The sequence below is a fragment of the Pocillopora verrucosa genome, chromosome 1, assembly GCF_036669915.1.
Source record: "Pocillopora verrucosa isolate sample1 chromosome 1, ASM3666991v2, whole genome shotgun sequence".
In the NCBI taxonomy this organism is placed as follows: domain Eukaryota; kingdom Metazoa; phylum Cnidaria; class Anthozoa; order Scleractinia; family Pocilloporidae; genus Pocillopora; species Pocillopora verrucosa.
In genome coordinates, this window is record NC_089312.1 from 23370642 (window position 1) to 23392123 (window position 21482).

At 35.4% G+C, this 21482-nt stretch overlaps 1 protein-coding gene across 3 annotated transcripts; it reads right to left on the reverse strand.

Annotated features, from left to right (window-relative positions):
• Positions 1-258: 258 nt before the first annotated feature.
• LOC131796777 (gamma-aminobutyric acid receptor subunit beta) lies at positions 259-20558 on the reverse strand. Of its 3 annotated transcripts, XM_059114375.2 has the most exons (12): positions 20446-20558; positions 17928-18012; positions 6237-6318; positions 5247-5357; positions 4878-4952; positions 4494-4603; positions 4031-4098; positions 3571-3791; positions 3255-3337; positions 2900-3037; positions 1990-2369; positions 259-1565 (listed from the first exon to the last, which is right to left on the reverse strand). In XM_059114375.2, the coding sequence occupies exons 3-12, from the start codon at positions 6293-6295 to the stop codon at positions 1227-1229; spliced, it is 1584 nt and encodes a 527-aa protein (XP_058970358.1). In that variant the 5' UTR covers positions 6296-6318; positions 17928-18012; positions 20446-20558; the 3' UTR covers positions 259-1226. The 3 variants fall into 3 exon arrangements, with proteins under 3 accessions (XP_058970358.1, XP_058970359.1, XP_058970360.1); XM_059114376.2 differs by lacking the exon at positions 17928-18012 and having other exon boundaries at positions 20446-20513; XM_059114377.2 differs by lacking the exons at positions 17928-18012; positions 20446-20558 and adding an exon at positions 8626-8764.
• Positions 20559-21482: the final 924 nt, after the last annotated feature.

The following is a 21482-nucleotide window of genomic DNA, read 5'->3' on the forward strand; positions in this document are numbered from 1 at the left end:
GAAGAAGGGTTTGATTATTTCAGTTGAATAGTATCCAGTTCTCTCGCCTGCTCCCCTCCCCCGCCTTATCCCCTCCCCTTTCCCCTCTTTGCATTTTGCTCAATATGATTACATTGATTGTTTTACCGAATTGTAACTTCATTGTTCTCAAGCTCGCTTTTACGCGCCATTTTTATTCAATATGGCTCGCAGATAATTTGGGGGATTATAAGAACTAACAGACGCGTCTAAGTTGATGCTTCCATATATAGGGGAATAAATTGATTTATTTTATTGTAACCCGTAAATTGAACTTACTGTAGCATACATGAACTAAGCATGTGGTACTTTAAGGTTTCTCTAACTTTTGGCAGATAGGCCAGGATACTTATAGATCAAAGCATAAATGACACTGAGAACACTTCCACTCCAAGTGGTTCACTACACCAGACGCACAATATCAAGTATAAATTGGCTTATGGTCTTGCAAGATGTTTTTCTCTTCTCGTTTTCCTTTTTGTAGTTTTCCCAATTTCTTATATTCATTACACTTTTCAAATTTGATATAATCGTTTTTCAAATTTTGTATAATATCACTATACTGAAATCTTTTTTTTCCATCATAGTTGTAGTTCTCACATCGTTTTGCCAGAGAGGTATGATCTTATCAAGCACTCGATATGTCACAGATATCACATATATATCTATATAATATAAAAAAAAGAATAATGAAAGAAACATGGAAATTTGCCTTTTTATCCAAGTAAAATTGTACTGAACAACAACTTTTGATTCTTAATCTGACTACTGCATCTCCAAAAAAATTTTCAAACAAGTATTAGGGAACGCCTTACAATAGTAGAAAGTAACACGTTATGTTCATCGTTAATTTAAATTCCTATTGATGCGATAACAATACTACGATACAATTTACCACGCGCGAGGTAGTGTGGCTTTCGATCAGATAGACCAAAGCTGTCTTTTCTCATCATCCTTGAATTTTAATAAGAAATCTCCCTTTTTACAACTGGTTTACGGTCATACAAAGGAGCAGCAACGGCGGCGAATCTGGCCATTTGAGAACACGTCATAAAGCAAGCGACAGCATGAATCAATTTGACTTGGGTTCTTTCAAACAAGGTATATGCTCTTAACACCACTTCCCAACGTCTACTTAATGGATAGGACTATTTTCTGTTCTTGCTTTGTAGGTCCAAAGTACAATTAATCATTCCATCCAGGCACTGTTACTTTTTCACCATGTAGATAACGAAGTAGGTGGTCAAAAAGGCAGCATATCCCAATGGAAACAGAATTCTTGAATACTGATCTAAGTAGTGAACTCCTTGTTCTGACCTAAATTTGCGTTTTACTCTGTGTATGACTCCTTCGTTCTCTTTAACTCCTTTCTTGACAAAGAAGGGTTTTAAGCGTGTTGCCAGGTTCTGCTTTCGTGTGCGATCGTGCACGGAGCTTTTTCTTTTTGGGTAAGAAGAGTGTAAGCCATTTTCCATGTTTTCCAAAGAATGTCTAAACTTGTAGCTTTTGCCGTCGAATGCGACAGTTACAAGAAGAGGTCGTCGGTCCTACGAAACAGGAGTTTAAAGACATGAGGTGAAACAGTACCGCTACCTTACATCGAATGATGGTAGGTTAACACTCTATATTCGGTAAATATTTGAATATAGTTGAGTAGTTATCTCTAAAATATATGATTATGATAAAATGATTTCGGTGAGCATTACTTATTATTGACTTCGAGATGTTCAGCTTTGTTGAGTGACTTCACATGAAAGAAACTCAAATGTGCTTTTAAAGTAACGATTTGGTAAAAAGGTACCTTTGACACTAAGACAGAAATTTCAGGCTATAAATCTCTGTTCTTACAATAGAGAGAGTTTGTTCTATAGCACAAACGAAGGAAAAAGAAAACGGCTATAAGAATCGAGGGATAGAAGTAAGAAGGGCGCGTCTTACGTGTACTGCTGTTGCAACTGGCCGTGAACTTACCAGATTTTCTTTATCCTGGCTTAACTCGCAATCATCCTTCTTGGTGTTATTCATCGCGTGTATTTTGCGAGATTGCTTCAGAACAAGAACATACTCTAACAAAGTCATAAATATAAACACAAATCCTCCAAGTAAGAAGTAGTCGATAGACTTTAAGTAAGAAACACGTGGCATCCCTGCATTGACGTTTCCACGCATGTAGCTTATAGTCAATACAGTGGTTATACTGAGTGCCACGCGGGCGGGAACGGCCTCGTGATTTATCCAGAAGCTGACCCAAGAGAGAGCTACAACACACACGCAAGGAATATACATTTGAAAAATGTAGTACATAGATCGTCGACGAAATATCATAGTCGCTGTTAAACCAGAGAACATGTCTGAAACATAATGAAAAGAGAAAATTCTGGTTGGTTCCTTGTTGAAGGAAAACTATTGTTTAGGAATAAATAGTAACTGGTTATTTTCAGTTCATGAATGGATTGATAAGTACAAAATGTCACATTGTTAGCCGTCTGCTAGATATCAATGTTTTGTTTCTATAGTGCGCAACAAAATAATTGGCACATTGGCCTGAAGATATATTGAAACAGCCGTTGGCAAAATTATCGCCAACAGTCTATTGCCATCTCCGCTTCTCCTTTGTAATTTTGCGATTTGTGTTCATCATGATACATCTCGCTTCATTTCAAAGTGATATCATGCCATCTTACTGTTTAACATTTAAAATAACTCGACACTTTTGCAGACTGTACAGTTTTCACCTCCCAAACCATTAAGTTTCATATGTGTTAAGCAAAATTTTATTATTGTGCTTCAAATTAGGATGTTTTGTGTGAGAGTCTTTGCAGTATATTTCTTTTAGTGACAGCTTAGCCTTACTTATTTACCGCATGAAAATTTTCCTTACCAGAGTGATACACTGCATGTTTTAGATATCTCGTGGCGCTCACAATATCGAACTGTGCCATTTCATTGTCATAAATGAAGATCGTACTCTCCACCGGAGACCGCCACTTGTATTTCAAGTCTTTTTCCTCGTACGAAACTGCCATATCGAAATGATAGTAACAACAGTAAATGTCAAGTCAAAGTGTATCGCAGGAAAGGGAGAAATATTGACAAACTGGTATGAACCCATACACTTAGTTTAGCCGTGTCAGATTAGTTCAAAACAGTGGGCAATAATGTTTTAGGGATAATAAGAGATTCTCCCTGGCGTGCCCTCATCCCAATATGAAAGTTTTTTTCTTGTGAATACTTACAACTTTCAAAGGCTAGGTGACAAGTCTGTTCATCCAGTGGGTAGTTCCTAAGATCCAACTTGCACGAATTTTTTGTTACTAACCTGTTGTGTAAAGATTGTAGAAAGAAAACAAACTTCAAACAGCTTATATTCGATTAATGAAAGCATCGAAAGAACACTGAAAATTCTGTGTCCAAGCAGAGCAAAGGGCTTTATTTGTGGTGACTGTTTTTAATTCGCTATAATTGTAAGTTTTTTTGTTTGTTGTCTTTTCTTGTTTGTTTTTTTTGTTTGATGTGTGTTTGTTTTTTGTTTTGTGATGTAATTGAAACTACCTTGCGCTTAACATCATGCTTCCGTTAATTAGATTTATCCATATTTTCTTGTTGGCGAAAACCATCCTGTGTATTCTTGTGTCGATGGAATTGACGAAAAAGGTGTCAGGTAACCAAAACTTTTCGCATGCTATTCCACCAAGGATAATTGTTCTGTTGATACCGAAAGCTAATCGTGGATCTTGCCAAAACTGGCCAAGGTATAAGTCCACCTCAAAATCCTGCAGGATAGTAAAGAGCACTGAGCAAATAATATGATATAATCATGAATAGTAATCGGCTGTTAAGAGAGGAACAGGAAAATTGCATATGCACTTTAAATAAAGCGGTAGCACCAAAAAAAAGGCAAAATGGACGTATTTTCTTCGAAACTAATTTTTCTTCCTTTTTTTCACTTTAAAGGTAACGGAAGTTTAGATGAAGGTTTTCTTTAAATTAGGCGAATGTAGGTGCCACATACCATGCTAGTTTCACTAATCTCTCCAAATGACAGAATTAACATGTCCAAATCGACGTGGAGTGTTTGTACTGAAAGAAAACACAGCATAAATCATATACAGGGGAAAACGTAAAATAAGGTTGTAAAATCATTTTTTCAGAAACTAAGATGGCAAATGAGGGATATAGATGCGTTTTTTACCTCGAACGGGTTCAAGATTGTTAAATTCTGCACAATTCCTTTCTTTGCTAAACATTTATGAAGCAAATGATTGTCTTTGTTTTAAGAGATTACAGATACAGACAAAAGCCGACTTCGGGAGCTAAGCAGGCAAACCTGGGCGGCGTTAGACAGATCCATCTAACGCACTCCTATAGTTAATCAGAACACAGAAAACGAATTATTCTGCTTGCTTGAGGAGCCAGCCATGCATTGAATAAATGAACGCGACAAAGTAACATTTTTATCTAAAGAGCATATTTACCTCCATAAAATGGACGAATCCTTTTGTCATAGTTCTTAAATACAATTTCAAGAATATCAGAAACGTTTCTTCCCGGTATCACTAATTCCTCATACTTCAGTTGGTATTCCCTGTGAGGAAAAGAAAATTTTGTCAAAACGACTTCAAGATTTGCTCTTAGTCAATTCAATCCTCACAAAAACATCACAACAATACTTTTGAACCCAGTAAGGAGCTTATAAGTGCACATAAGTTCAGCTTGTTACCATGAGCAGAATGAATGCACGTCATGTATCTTCCGAGGACACCCTCGGGACTATAGAGATTATTTTAAAATCAGACAATTGCCCGAAAATTGATTTCCCTTGTAATTCTGTAGCCGGCTACATGAAAAAAAGTACCTACCATGGCGGTGTGTTCGCTGGCTTTATTTCTTCACTCCTATTATGTTTTCGCGTTGCCAAGTCTATAGTTGACTCCCTGCAAATAAAATTGAGAAAAGCGACCTCATTTCTAGGTTGGTCTTTGAAGAATCGCCAATAAATCTACTTGAATTACGAGAAGGAATTGAAAAGGCAGTGGTTTTTGATACACAAAAATAGAACTTCAACAAAAATACAACTTTAAGGTGACATGCTATCTTTTTTTTTTGTTTTGTTTTGTTTTTCAAGCCCATTCTTCTCCTTTGTCGAGAAAATCTAATTCGTCTGATCACAGCTATTTCAAATAATGGCACCCCTTGAAATTGAGGTGCTCTCTTTTTTAAAAACTTACGTTGTGGTGAGCATAGACTCGAAAGGATTCCCTATCTTAGTAAGTGGCTGTTTACTTGTAGAGGTAGAGCTCTCGTCAGCACTAGAGGTATTCCTTATCACCAAGCCATGGCTAAAAAAAAAATCAATTAAGTTTAGAGAAAAACATGCCAAACTTCTCCCTTCTTTGCCACGTTTCTTTTGTTGGCCTTATTAGTTTTGCTTTAAATGGCGAGAAAGAATCACTTTAAAGAATTACCTGTATGTTGGCTTTTCAAAAGAGTTAGATGTGTAGGATAAGTTTGTATTCGTCTAGTCTACAATGTTAATGGCATAGGAACTCTAAAGAAATTGATAAAAACTGATCCTAAAGTTCTCTCTCCTTGGACATGAATGCAAATTTGAACTTATATATGACAACCACCCAACAACGGCCGATTTAACACTTGCTCCTTTGAAAATAACGACAACTTGGTCCCATAGAAACACAATTAATATAGAAAACAAAAGGTGTAAAACTCATTTGAATGGGCTGAGAAGTCTCTTTGTATTTCCTATGCAAATTATCGGGTTCATGAACGATTTAATTTAAGCGGTTTAGTGGCAGAAGTTTCTGAATATATGGCTGCCTTTATAGAACCCTGAGTTTGTTTTAAAACTACAGTTTGTTTTAAAACTAGCATTTGTATCATGATTTACTATTATCTGAATGATATTGTAATAAATTATAGAACGGTCGAGAGTTTATGCACCCATCATTAGTGCCATCAAAACACCAACATAGGCTGAATATAGTTAGAGCAATATATGTAATTATGAACTTTGTAACTGACATTTATCGCATCAAACCAGGTCAATTCACATTTCCCTTAAATACAATCACCAATCACCCATTGTTTATTAACTGGTTGTTAGCGATAGTTCAAACTTGAAAAACAAACTTTCCAAAGCTAAGGCAAAATATGGAAGTGAATTTCTCTTAGTATACGTAGGAAGATTTTCATGTTATTACCTGAATAGACCTGACAGTCGTAAAAATGAGAGAAATCCAACAAAATGCAAATATGACATCGCTGCCTTTCCTTCTAAAGCCTCTAGGAGAATGAAAAGAGTGAATTTGTTAGTGTTGTAACCTGGAATACCGCGTAATGTAAAAATTGTCATCTCGAACATTGCATGAACAACAGTAGTTTTACGTGTGGTAAGATTCACTATATCACCCACAAACTCTAATGTATGAAATATCTTCTGCACGACAGCTACTATTTCATGCACTGACATGTTTTGGTAGCATAAGTGACATGTTATTGCAAAAGAACCATCCCTACCTTGGACGTTTCCTATATATCAGCGGTTCTTAAGTGCCCTTACATGGTGGCATTACGCAACAGGTTACTACATAGAGCTTACTACACAAACAAATCATTCAGCGGCGATAAAAAAAACGTAGCGACAGACTGATTTAAGATCAGGAATAATCCAAAATCGGCCTCACGTATTAACCACGTTCTTTCCCTTTCAAGCGAACAGTGTTACAGAATATTACACAGACGTTCTCTTGTGCCATGGCTCGTGAATATTACTAATACCATATATTAGACAGCCAAAAAGACGTTTCTATGTAGAGTACTTCGTCAACTGTGACTCAAGATGCTAAAACGAACATGCATTTACTTAATTCAATTCTCCCATGGGATTTGCCGAAAGTACAAAGTTTTAGATTATTATGTCTTTTTTGAAGGGTTTTGTATTAGATATTTAATCAAGATGAACTTTGTGTTGGTGTACTTCTTCTAATTTTGCGGGAGATAATTATCATTTTTGTTTTGTTTTTTTCTCATCTGGAGACGATTCTATTGCCTTAAAAATTCATTTGTCTTTTAATCAACAATCAAATATCGCGCTCAGTCCCTAAAGCCCCCATTACCTGTGTTTCTATAAGTTACATGCAAATTTTGTTAAATTTCGTGCAAAAATATATAGCTTTCCTTTATTTTCATCGTTCTTGTCGGAGTTTTACTTTCTATGTAATGGAGAAAACAAAAGTGAATTAGGCTGGTTTTCTTTTATTATTTATTAGTTCAGGACTGCCAATGTGTCTTAATTCTGACTTTTAATTACAAATAGAGTGTATAATATTTCTTTCTGAAATCAGAAACGGTTCATCTACTCGATGATCTTAGAAAAACAGGGTTTCTCGTCTGTCAAAGAGTGCATTATTACGAACAAGTGATCAAAGGATGATAACGGTTTGTAAGCGAGTTCTTCTTTTCAAGAATTAAAGAAGTTTAAAGGTAATTGAAGATTTTTTACGTAAAATCACATCTTTATTTAACACCTTAAATTCAATCTTCCTTTCAAATTTTCAATCAGGTTTCAGCTTATTAATTGGCAATCCTTTGAGAGTAGACAAAACATTACTTTTGCTTGGACAGACATCGATCTGATGAAGTTTTAAACTCCATATGCATTTGTCTTAATGAGGTAAATCTTTAGAGCGTTTTCCATGATAAAAGCTGTTAAACCTCCGGTTTGTAACGGGAAAATATGCTATATCAGGAGGTGTCTAGCAACCCGCGACTACGCGGTCGTGATGCATTTCCCCTACAGTACGTTTTTGCAAAGTTCAAGAATCCTCTGATGAAGAGAAAGCTCTTTCGACCAGTAAATTCTCTAAAATTTATACTTTTAAATTCTTTCATTGCGAGGAGCAAATTCGAAAGATTGAGAAAATTGATTCCAAAAGGTAATTAGAAGAGACTCACGTTTATGTAAATTCGATTCAATTTTCAGCTTCACCGCTGTGTTGACGACTTTTTATTTCAAAACGTCTGCCGTTGTTTTACGAAAAAGTCGACTTGCTCAAATTGTTTTTTTCCAAATATTTAGGTGATAATCTTGTTTGAGGTTTACCAGCATCACGAAACAGAAAATACAGTGACATTTAGACATCTAGGCAATCTCCTATTGGCGCCAAATTTCAACGGGCAGCACCTGCTTGCGACTTGTCCTCAGTAATTTGATGCATTTATTTTTCTTAAATATGTATTATGGTGACATGGCGAGACTTTGGCTTACTTTACTTCCATCCCATCTCATGAAACTGGGGCAAATTTCATCATAGACAAGGAAATTCGAAATGTCAATACGTTCAGCTATATACTTGCCCTAATTTGGCATAATTTCATTCAATTTGTATACACTGTTTATGTATATTTACTTGAGGGAACACGAGTTATTCAATTCTGTAACTGTAACGGCGACAACTTGAACGCTCAATTGAGCATTGCTCAAAATTGTCGAAAGTGATAAAGCAAACAAAAACATAAAGGGCAAGGGAAATGTTTTCCGTTGGATAGGCCTCAAGCAATCTTAAGATAACAGTAACCGATACAACTAACCGCTAATTCCTGCTATCGAACTGATGGGTCCTCGTCGTCAACCACAACATTCTTCTCTACTTTCAAATTCACTCATTCTCCCCGAGTCGGCTTAAATACTTCTCAGGGGATATGTATGACTAGAATGGCCTTAGCTACGGACGATGAATGTATTTAATGCTGCTGAATCGCACAACAACCCAAACTGTTTTCCGTTATTAATTACAGATGGGAGACAGAGTGGTTATTTAAATACTCAGCGCTCGTCATTGGATGTTTAATTATTAGTGGCGTGCCAAAATCTATGCACTCACCATACTGTCGCTCATTGACGTTGCATTGAGTTTCTAAATCAACAGAATGTGGCGTAGGTGATTCTAACTTGACTCTAAGTTTACTACAGCGACAGAAAACGTGTATTTCAAGCGGGAATTTCGACTTCTCCATACAACGGTACGAAGGTGATTAAATTAAGATTTGGTGCTCTCTAAACGGTTTGTAAACAACGCTTTTCTAATAATTAAAAACTAACGATAGAAGATTTTCAAGAAAGGTCCTTTCTATTAAAGACATTGTTTCAAGGTCCTTTACGTCTTATAGGGAAGAAAACAATTCAGCAATTAACTTTGAACTTCACGGTTATTACTAAATCCATACTCTTGACCAGCCCGCTTTTAATAAAACCATGAAATAATTGAAAACAGTAGGGCACTCGAAAATCATAACATAATTTCCGTCAGCAGTGAAACTATGGATTAAGTTTGCTAGCAGGTGAAAAACTGAACTATATCACAGAGCCACATGAGGTCATTGTTCACAGAAATGTTTAGTATTTTATGAGTGAAGGACTTTTCCACTCGGTGTTAGAGACATGCTCTACGCAATGTTCTCAGATATTGAAAGCAGACTGAAATTTCGACAACCACACTTGGTGAATAATTGTGGAATATTCAAAGCGCAATTCAAAAGGATCATAACAATTATTCTTTTTTTTTTCCAGTGACCTTGCAATAACATCTGATCTCCCACAGTGAATTGTTTACAAAACAATGCACTCTTTTTTATTAAGGAGGAAAAAATACCCAATTTAACAAGTATTCCGGCTCATTGCATAAGTTGCCAAGAGACAGTAGTTTTCATGAAACAAATCCGGCTTCGTTTTCACAGCTACCTAAGCTATGTGTCTAACTGCGATGATCTTACTTTAAATGATTAGTCTACAGCTAAAATACATGCCGTTGACATATCGTTAGGAAGCGTATCACCGATTCAGAAAAAAAAAAGGCCAGATCCCGTCTGGATTGATAGCAAAGCTGGTGGAAATGGTGCACCGGTGCCGCATTCAGTGTTCATTTCATGTGAATTTCAAATCATAAGTAGATGACAGCATTCATTTGTAACTTCTTAATTACATTATACTTGAAAGGGATCAATCGAATAATCAATTGAAATCAAACAAGTGAGGTATTTTTGATACCAAAGCCGGTTAAAAGAAGCAATTCCAAAACTCACGGTAGCCATGGCAGCCATATGACCTATCGCTGATCTTATTTCAGAAGAAGTTAAAATGATAATTTTGACAACAATTGATATATTATTCATGAATTTTTCGTTTGGAAAAAAATATAGTACCGTGGTAAAGATTCCAGTTGAGCGAAGTTTACACATTATTTTTAAGTTTGTAAGAGCTTTACACGATTGATTAGCCCCACTCTTACATCGTGAGACAAACGATAAAAGGTTCTCTTGTCTATGGGAAAAAAAAACAAACAAACAAACAAGCAAACATGACGAAATACAATGCTTTCTCTAATAAACTAAACGAATGCCGCAATCACTGAGTCGCCTGTGTGTTGCATTTTCAAATGACTGCTGCGATCGCTGTGGACCGTTTACAGGTACCGAGCTCTAGTTTTTTTTATTGCTCTTTTCACGGCAAAGTTTCGTTATTACATTTAAATTATCCTCTGTTTTGGTTTTATCGAGTGTTAGAGGGCTTTACTCCCCGAAGACGCTTAAAGGAGTGTTTACTACAACACAGTCATATCGTGGGCTTGCAGAGATCTGTGACTTATTTAACCAAGTTTTATTTTCAAAGAAAACTGGTCGCAAATTATGACACGAAATAACAGGAAGAAGGAGACAACTTCCTATGTGTCGAAATATGAGCATCAGGGGAGATTTTTTGAAACAAAGAAGAAACATTGAACAGCACGATACGTGTGAGGTTTAGTTTGCCACCCACATTATGCTAATGGTATACTAACTAGATCATGCTATTGAATGTCGTTTTGCGTTCATGGTAACTTACAAGTGAATCTCTTTCTAAGTTAAATGGGAAGTACATTTTTGGTGAGCAATAGGCATTCTTTGCGTCTTTGCGATGTTTGTATCGGCCTCTGATTGTTGCATTTTTGATAAACAGTATTTTGTCTGCTCTCTTTCCTCTTCTTAACTCGAAAAAACCAAACAGGACTCCAGTTTCTGATTCACAAGGCCTTACCTGATGTTTAATGAGCAAACATACAAATTCAATAAATTATTGAGCAAAATAAAATACCTTTTAGGGAAGCAAAAAGAAATCTGCCCATCTAAGACACGATTATAAGTGCTGATCATTATCAAAATAACCTTAACCAACTTATAAAAGTGCCTCGAAGTGTTTATTGTAAATTTTAGGAGGTAGATGGTTAAACAATGAATTTGGTGTGCTTTTGTTTCTTCTTTGTTTTAAAGTTTTCACCCATGTGTCGATTTCATAACAAAGGGAACGCTTTTCCATTTTCCATAATGCTATCGGAAATTTCTTTTTTTTGCAATCCTTTGAAAAAGAGTTTTAAAGGTCAAATTATCCTTGCGAGTGCGAAATGATTATGACGAGAGAGTACCTTAGGTGTGAGTGTTTCAAATTATCCTTGCAAGTGCGAAATGATTATGACGAGAAAGTACCTTTGGTGTATTAAGAATCAGGTTATGAGTGTCGATCATGGACCTCACTGGAAACTCGTGCCACTAAAGAATTCATCCACTCAAGACTTGATCCAGATAACATCAACTGAGAAAGTGGATTCAAGGAACGTGGATGCCAGCAATCAAAAAGCATGCACCACGGGCAGTCAGTAACAAACCTAACCTATCAACACCATGTACCATTCGAAAAAATACTCAGGATAGAAACACACCAATGACTATGAGCTAAGATACACACGTACAGTAGTTTTTAACCAACGTGCTGAACAGATACGACTCGTATTCATTCGAAATCATCACCTGACAAAGAGTTGCCACGTATAATGCAAGGAATAAGTTTGAAGTGGTAGTTTAAAATGACTTATTTTTCAGTTCTCTTGTAAAATTTACCTTTGTTTTGTCAAACCGCGTTTGACTCCTAACGGCTACTTGCAGAGGAATATATTTTAGGACGTTGTGGTGACCATTAGCGACAGTGCGTTAATCTCGATTTGTCTCTGGAAAACCACCTATTTACCTCAGGCGATGATTACCTGATTATTCCAATTTAAGACTCACTTGATCCATTTAGATAGTAGAACTCTAGCGTGTAAATAAGTGAACCGCACTTTAGGGGTAAGCGTTAATAGCAGTGGCTAGGAGAACGAAAAACTTTTCTTTTAATCCTACACTGACCAATTTTTAAAAAAGGGAAAAAAGAAAATGCACGGGGAAAATGTATCTCATCATTAACGCAATGCACTTATTTGAAACGTGTTTTATTGAAAACGAGTTCATCATCGCATATCGTAAATTGAATTTAGTAACTCTTGGAATCAAGAGTTCTCTTTTGTATTCTCTGAAGCTGTAAGCTAAGGGGTGAGTTCTTCTAAGAAAGCTAAGTGTTAATAAGAATCTTGACCAAGCTACCCCATGTGCAAGTTTTAGATTTCAAACTGTGTTTGAAAAATAGCAATTTGAAAATGGAAACGAAACCTCGCACTGCCTAGCAACCGAAGTACAAAATCTTATTGTAGATTAAATTTACGTGCTGTGGCAAGTACTTAGATTTATTTCCGCTTTTGTAAATGTTATTTTTTTAGCGACATAAATAAAATCGAGTCGCTCCTTTTACAAAGTTATGGCTGGTAATGAAGGGCTAAAACGTTGCAAACTAGAAAAATAATATCATTCAAGCGTATAGGAATAACTACTATTCTTCAACAAGTTATCGTGAGAATCACCCCTCGAGTTGTTTCTAAATACTTATGAAGTAACTACTGTGATCCCTTAATACTTGCGCAAATCATTTCTTTTAATCTTAGATTTCAAACTGTGTTTGAAAAATAGCAATTTGAAAATGGAAACGAAACCTCGCACTGCCTTTCAACTGAAGTACATTATATTGTTGTAGATAAAATTTACATTCTATGGCAAGCACTCAGATTTATTTCTGCTTTTGTAAATGTTATTTTTCAGCGACAGAAATAAAATCGAGTCATTCCTTTAACAAATTTATGGCTAGCAATGTAGGCCCAGAACGTTGCAAACTAGGAAAATATCATCAATCAAGCTTTGAAGAATGACTACTATCCTTCCTGACAAAAAAATACTTTTGCTTGATCTCTTAGAATCTTGATGTTTAGTGTTCCGTTTCTATTTTTCGCTTAACTGACACAAAAGTAGCTAGAAATGATTTCAAAGTTGTCATCAAACTATGCATTCTAAATAAGGGGAGCAATTGGCATGTCTCAAAATATGTATCTTGTAAAAAGGAAGAAACACGTCAAAAGAATGAGAAAAGAGTAATTTTTTTAAAGCAGAAAGGTAAGAACACTTACGTGAATCAGTAAAGATTACGAAGAAAAACTTCAGTGAAAAGGACTTTGTACAGTCTTATTCAGAGAAGGACGACTGATGAAGTCAATGTGATGCACTCAGGGGTGTGTTATTTCTTTATGAATGGTAGCACTTAACAGCAATATGCAAATTGATATCTGAGTTAAATGTAGAAGTTACGATAAGTGCTATGAACTTTTAAAAGAATTATGAAATATTAATTGTTTGAAGGCAACATAAATAAACTTGACAATTACTTCAAGAAGTGAAATGCACGAAAATATGTTTGTATTCTACCAGCGTAATTATTTTGTTAATAATTAAGAGTGTTTTTAAGGCCACTCAATCTGACATGTTTTTTTCCCAACAAGTAGAGAGTACATTTCTTCCTTAAATACTACGATGGGTAAGGAAACACGATAAAATTAATCGGATCAGGAAATTATGAGTTGTAGGTCTTCCGCTTCTTAAGTTAATCGATTTTGAAAACAAACAGCAAGTCTCTATTTCTTGAACTCTTATCTGGTCGGCATCATTTCGCAGATTGTCAGTGATTCACAATTTCGCTGTTGGTATTTAGCATATCTAAGGGGGGTCGTGATTCTCTCACCTTGTAGCAATTGTAAAACTTACTAGTCTCTCGCAGAAATGAGGTATACGCCATTTGTAATCACCCTTGCAGTCACCTTATCTCAATTTAATTGGAGACAAGGTTCAGTTTCTTGGGTATTGTAATTTAGATTAGTTTTTAATGGATGATGCAATAAGAGGTCGTAGCTTGATAGGTAAATGGCATTCACTAATCATACTCTCATTGTTGTTAATTGATCATTATATAGTCCTAACTGCGCTGAATCACTGCCATTAAGCCGTTGTTCGCAGAGTCACAGAGCAGCACTTACTGTTAATTATCAACTGAAAATCGATAAAAATTTGAAAACCACCATGACTAAGTTGAATCTTTTTTTTTTCTTTTTTGCCCAATTTAGCATATCATTAATTTTATCTAAGTTTCTTATTTGGCCACTAACTTAGTCATCAGCTTGTTTGGGATCTAATCTGTCTTTTAATTCCTAGAGGCTGCAATTATGGTTCTCTCACGGTTTAATCATTATAAGTACATTATTATTTACACCGAAATCGACAAACCAACAGTCAGTCAAAGTCCTTCAATTAACTTCTTTTAGTCTGAGATGATCTGATCTGAATTGCCAGCCAACCTTGTCATTCTTGGAGAAGCAAATCTAGACTTTATGATTGTAAAAGCTCGTAAGACTAATGAAAAAAAAAATTTAAGAATTTGACTATACTGAAAATAAGCTTACGTTATTTTTGGAAAATAGGGAATATGAACAGTGACGGGAAATACGCAAAGACTTTCTCTTCATCTTAAATTTATGATGAGCAATTGTGGTTTCATACTATCGGCGTAATAATCGTTTTCTAAAATGTATTAAGTGCTGTGATGACCGAATAAAATGCACTTTCCAAAGTACCTCGGATAAGGGAGATTCTTGACGCTCTCTTTTATCTTCAAAGCTTTTTACTAAGGTTAAAGGAAAATATTGTAAATGATCTGTTGAACTATATGGCTAATTTTGTATGCATTGGGAAATTTGTCGCTTACTAATCTTTGAAATGAGACATCAGTTAAAATAAAAAAAAAGACCCTTACACGTTTTTCCGTATCAGCAAACAGCAAAGCTTTTCAACTGGATTTTCTTTTTGCAGCTGAGGTATCTTTTTTATTGAAATTAAAAAGAAAAAAAATATATATATATATATGCATTAGACTAAGCTAATATTGCCTCAAAAACTAATCAATCAAACACTGAAATTAGTTACAGCTCGCAGGGAATTAATTCCCTTTTTTTTCTTTTAATTTTCGTCTTAACATCTCCGCAGCAAATCCGAGCGAAATTAGTCTTTATTGCAATATTCAAACCCAGTCGTCATCCATAAGCGATCATGACAACATTATAAGACTATCTCACTCAGCAGGACACGGATTTTCATTAATGAAGTAAGAAATAAGCCAACCTGAATACGCACAAATCAGGTTATGGTCAGGAAATATTCCTAAGAGTTTCCACTTTAAAACAGCAAGGCGGAGATATTGAATTAATTTGGCTATAGAGACATATTCAAGTGGGTCAGTAACCAAAAATTGGTTTCTGGAGAATATTACATTGAATTTCATAGACACATTCCTGGTCTTATAGTGAGCCATTCTCAGTGACAACTGTATTACATCAGATATACCGTTATCTACATATTTCGAAGGACCAACTCAGCTGAGATTTTACAGGATTTCCCTTGTGAACTATTACTAGTATCACAAACATGTGTCCTCATTATTTTCGAAACGATTACAATTTGTCATTCCCTGCGGCAACTAAGATTTCCAACCGAGAAACTCGAATATTGAAAAAAACCATGCTGCACGTCAAGACTAACGAAATTACATCCTTTCTCTCGGTTTCAGTGTGTGAATTTAAATGCTCGTGAAATTGGCGATAAATTAAACTAGCTTCCTGCTGAAATTTATTCATGGCATGATCGATGGCAAACAATTATCAAAGACTGAGTATGATGTGATAACACGATAATAGCCACTTCAACGATTTTTCTTCAAATTTAATAGCTTTAAACTTGAAACTGATTGGAGAACCGACAGAAAAATTATTCGAAATACAGCGATTCAAGATGCTACGATAGCTATGAAATTTAGAGCTTTAGTAACAGGTAAAAGAAGCAGATGACGTGATCTGTATTATGCGTTTGAGGCGACTGTTTTTATCTCCTAACGGAATCATCATAAGTTTTGTTTAAATTCAGTTTACTTTCTCTTTTCTTTCGATTCTTTCTTTCGTAAATTGCTGGGTTTCACCAAATTTTGAACCTGTGATTCCCATTTCAGGTACTTTGTTATGCGAATATTCTTTCACTATATTTATCATGTCACAAATTTGTATGAGAAAGAAAGAAATTATTTGTTTCAATTCAATGAATTATCATTTTACCTGAAATGTTTCAGTTTCCATTAATGACGTGAAAGAAAAAATGATTCCTCTAGATGTCGTGAAAAGTAAACCATCAGTCAGTGGTAATTCTGGCCCAATATATTTTCGTTTATGAAAGAAAATTAACTTGATATTAAAAGAAGGAATCTTATATCTCGTGCTTATATATTTATAAGCCATATGTGCCCAGTCACAAACCACAAAAACGTGATAAAACAAATTTCAATAAACATTTTAGCATTTAATTACCGAAAATTATATGTTCGAACATTTAAAATAGTAAATGAGTGCTCGCATGAAAATTAAATGCAGAAATAACATGAAAGTTCTTCATAGAAAGACACCATTCCCTCTCATGCAGGAGACCTTAGTACTTTTCCTCTTCTACATGGTTTAGTGGGCCTTTCTTCAACTCCTTGAAGTTATTGCAATGCCCACTTTATTTACAACCTTGAGAAACTTCCCACAAAGATGAGCCTAAGTTCCCATAATCAGTTATGACCATGGTGCGCATGTCCACCAATGGCCATGAGGGTGAAAGGTTAACCGCTGTCCTATCATCTTGTCGGCAATATTTCAACAATCGAGAAACTCCCTCTACAGACTCGCTTATAAAGGTGATTTTCGTGAAACCTTCGAGTGCAATTTTCGTTTTGGTTTTTCATAAAAGCGGCCACGTCAAGAATACTTCAGAGAAACAATGGCTGATATGCAAAGCACATGTCTGACCAGTATTCAATACTTTGTGTCGTATGTATGGACACTTTTCATCGTTTAAGTCTTATCTCATCATGCCTATCACTGGCGAAAATGGAAACTCTGAGAAAAGCTAAAAGAAAGTACTCTTTGCCTTCCTTTTACCTTAGACAATGGAAGCCGATTAAATTTACTGCACCACTCGTTATACCCCTAAACTTGTGCCTCACTAGTTTAACTGGGTCGAAAAATATAAAGCGAGCAAGAAAAATGGTCAAAACCAAATCGATCAAAATCTTTTACTTTTTATTTATTAGTAAATAATCGTTTTAATCTGCATATTGCATTGCTAAAAGATTCTGTCAGTATGTATTTGCATTTGAAGGTGAGCAAATGTTTGTGCTAGATAAAAAATCCAGAATGAGAATTTTTAAATAGAATTGGAGTGAGAAGGCCGCCCTCTTTCAAGTTTCAGTTAGATCTGAATCAAAATAGATTTCGCTTTCAGGTAGTTCATTTTGTTTATCGCAAATGTGGTTTTTCGTTTTTAAAATCTTCACAATATTAAACTTCAACATTAGAAACTCGACAAATTCGTACGAGTATCGTCGAGGATAAAGTAACATAGTGAGGACAAAACTGCAGCAACCATGATGAATTTCTCCGAGTGGGCAGTTAAATGGGTATTCCTTTCATGATACAAGACGATACGTAATTAGTTATTTGTTGTTGCAGGGGAATTCTGCAGATATGTGTAAATAGAGTTGAATTCCTACAAAGTAAAGCCAGATCTGAAGTGGGAATTGTTTCACTTACCTTAAAAGACAATGCCTTTGAAATTCATGACGAGTTTGTCATTAGCTCCCGCGAGTCCTCCACTTTCTTCTCGAAAACCGTTAAACTTTAGAAATACATTGCGCAATATCAGTATTAGTGAATTCTAGTTAGTTTATAAAACGTTGAGGATATTCTCACGATGTTTGCCCAAACAAGACTCTCCTAGTGTAAGAGAAGACGGTGAAAAATGCTTCAATAGCACGTTACTAGTGCGAGAGACAATTTTGTGTGTGGATTGATAACAATCAAGAACAGTCTTTTTAAAATGAAATGAAATCTACAAGTTGCAAAACAATACATACCTAATTTCACCATTAATAAATAACTAGTTGAGGAAAAAACAATGTCTAGCCGGCAGACTTTGATAACGGTTGTTTGACTATTGTTGCAGTTGTGGCTTATGTAACGCGCGAAATGACGGATGATATAGAGGTGAAACTAAAACCGCAGAGGATTTTTCTCATTTATGATAAATACAAAACAACGGACGTTACCATGTCAACAACAGTTAACCTGTTTCCTTATCTCTGAAATTGAAAGATTTAAATGCAAATTGTAACCTATTTGACTTCAAACACATCTGCTTAGAGAACTTGCATGGGAAACTTTGACAGAAGTGTACACAAAAACTACTTATGTAAACATACATATAATTTATAATGATCTTTACGTTTGCCGGCGAAAATTGCTGGTTTTTCACATGGTTTCATCGGATGCAATGACTTGTAAAAATATAACAATGTGATAACGAAGTAAAATGTCGGTTACATAACTCAAATTCTGCTTCCGTTAATGAACACATTTTTTTACCTTTCATTTAACAAAAAGATCCCTTTGATGTTTTAACAATGGTGCCAAGGAAAACTAACTGAAGAGTTGAAAAAATAAATTGAATTTGCCTACCTTGTTATCAAATTCATAGTAAAATTGAATTGATTTCAATTCACTCATATTATTTCAGAGAATTTCCTGTTTTAAAAATCTCTTCTCACATTTCGCATATCTTCAAGAAGTTTTCCTGCGTAACGTCCTCAAGTTCGCTCAGCCACCTTCGTATAAATCTGAAAAAACTACTAGCTGTGGTGATCTGCTGTGGTTATGCTAACAGCAAGATTCTATGTTTATTACCATAAAATCTAAAAACTGGTTAAAACATAAATTTTAATTAACCAAAGATAACATCCCCAAACAAGCAGGGGCGTACTATGAAGTGTTGCTTCGTAACGATTGCCCACTCTGATCAATTGAGCACCGACCGTTACCAAAGAAAATTTGCAATTTGTGCCATCAGAACTAATCCATCGTTCGCTGAATTTATTGCATGTATACAAAAGTAAAAACTATATTTAAAAAAACCTTGTTTATAACTCAGAATGCTAAAAATCTCGGGAGGAATTACATAACATCTTAAAAAATGCAATGCTGATATTTTGATGTTCAGTTTGGGAAGGTCTCAGTGTGAGTAAACAGACGTTTTGCTCGTTCTTTCGTTATTGTTTCTGATAACCATTACTATGCAGTAGTTAGGACCACGCTATTAGAACTACAAGTTTCACCTACTGCTGCTACTTGAGATAACCCAATCCTTTTCGTGCGCTGTGTCATTTGTTTTCATGCTTTCCTTTAGGTAACAATAGCTGGCCAGCATGTATTTCCTAAATGCTAGAATAAACAAATTATGTTACATTTTAAGAGCTTGTTTCCGCTAGATCACAACCAATCCGTCGCAGTACCATTTTTTCCATTTTGAGAACTACTAAGACAAATACTGAGTTAGAAAGTAATTATCAAAAATGTCAGCCGATGAAAGGACGCCGAAAATTGCTAATGCAAAGCAAATTTTGTGAGTTGATCTTGTTTTGGATTATAATTGATTCAATAAGGTATGGACCGATTCAGCTCTTCGCGTGGAAACATACTTAAGCATTTGAATTACCTAACGGGCCATCGATATTACCAATATAAATTATAGCTCAACGTATGTATTCGAAATAATGAAAAAAAATTTTTTCTTCGGTGATTGCAGCTATCTCTGTGGCTTTATAGCAACTTCAATTGGTTGCAGCATTTAGCAAGTTTTTCTACATAATCTGACCTGTTACAATATTAGGATGTGAAATTGTGGACAGATATATTCGTTTAGTCGATTATATAAGAATGAGTTAGACGCTGACATTTAATTGGAAGAGTTTAACATGATTGTCAACTCGTAATTGTTGTAATTAACAATTTATGGACGACGACCACGAAATTCTTTTTATCACTTCGCAACTTATGACATCTCAAGAAAACTGGAAGGCTTGCTTCTCGATTATGTCAGGAAACTGTTAATGACATGTATTGTAGACAAACTGAAAACAGATCAGAGGAACTGCATTGACGCCATTTTACTACAAATTTCAAACAAAAGAACCCGCTTTATTTAAGGACTACGTAACACACTCAATCCATTTGGCAATTTCATGCTACAAGAAGAAGAAATTAGATCTAGTCTCACCTGACGATATTTCTCCGTGAAATACCAGGATTTTACAATTGGTCAGACCCTTGCTTTGACGCTTCGCGATCCACGTATACTAACAGCTAAGGAACAGATTGCCGAAATAGATAACTCCTTTCCTGTTTGAGAGTAAAGCGAATTCCTGTGACGCCTATATTTGATGTCACGTGAAGATATTGATTCTGGCACAATTATTATCAAAATTAATCAATTGTCCTTCTAGTTATTCATTATCCTTCTCATAAACTCAGCTGCTTTTTTTCTTGTTTCACGTTACTTATTCAAACGTTTTATTCATTCGATCGGGCTGACTCCAAATCAATTTGGTTTCCTTGAGGCTAGCATTGAAACAGTTCTTCACAGTTAGAGCAAATAATCTATAATGAAATTTGCCTGTGGCAAAACATTGTTTATGTCTTTATCTGCTCTGTCTATACATTTTTCAATTAAAAAGGATGTCTAGAGATTCTTTGTCGCCACCCCAGGGCGACAAGTTCTCAGTTGTTGTCACGAAATAACAAAATGTACTCAATATTGTTGATGTAGTGAGCGTAGAACGTGTTGTGTAACGTGCACTTTAAAGATCTCTCAAATTTATCATTTTTGGTCATGCATAAATCAGAACTCACGCTGACAGAATCTGGGATAAAACTAAAGTAAATAACGTGAAGGAAAACCGTTTGAAGATTAACATTCATAACAATGTTATTTTATTTGTTAGAATATATGCTTACATTCCCTTATTGCCGATAATGTCGGACTCTTGTTCTGCTCAAGCTAGTTACTACATGTAGATGCACACACGATCATATGAGACTGTAATGCAGTAAAATCTACTTGTATGTGTGTGCCCTCCATACCTTCCTTTACGAGCAGAATTGATTGCTAAATAACGGATATTCAAGAACACCATGTACAGCTATGTTATAATTCTTGATAAATCATGCTAAACATAATCTTGATTAAAACTTTAAACAATTGCACTGTAAAATCAGTATAAACTCTCACTTCAGTGACAATGAATGTTAATTAAC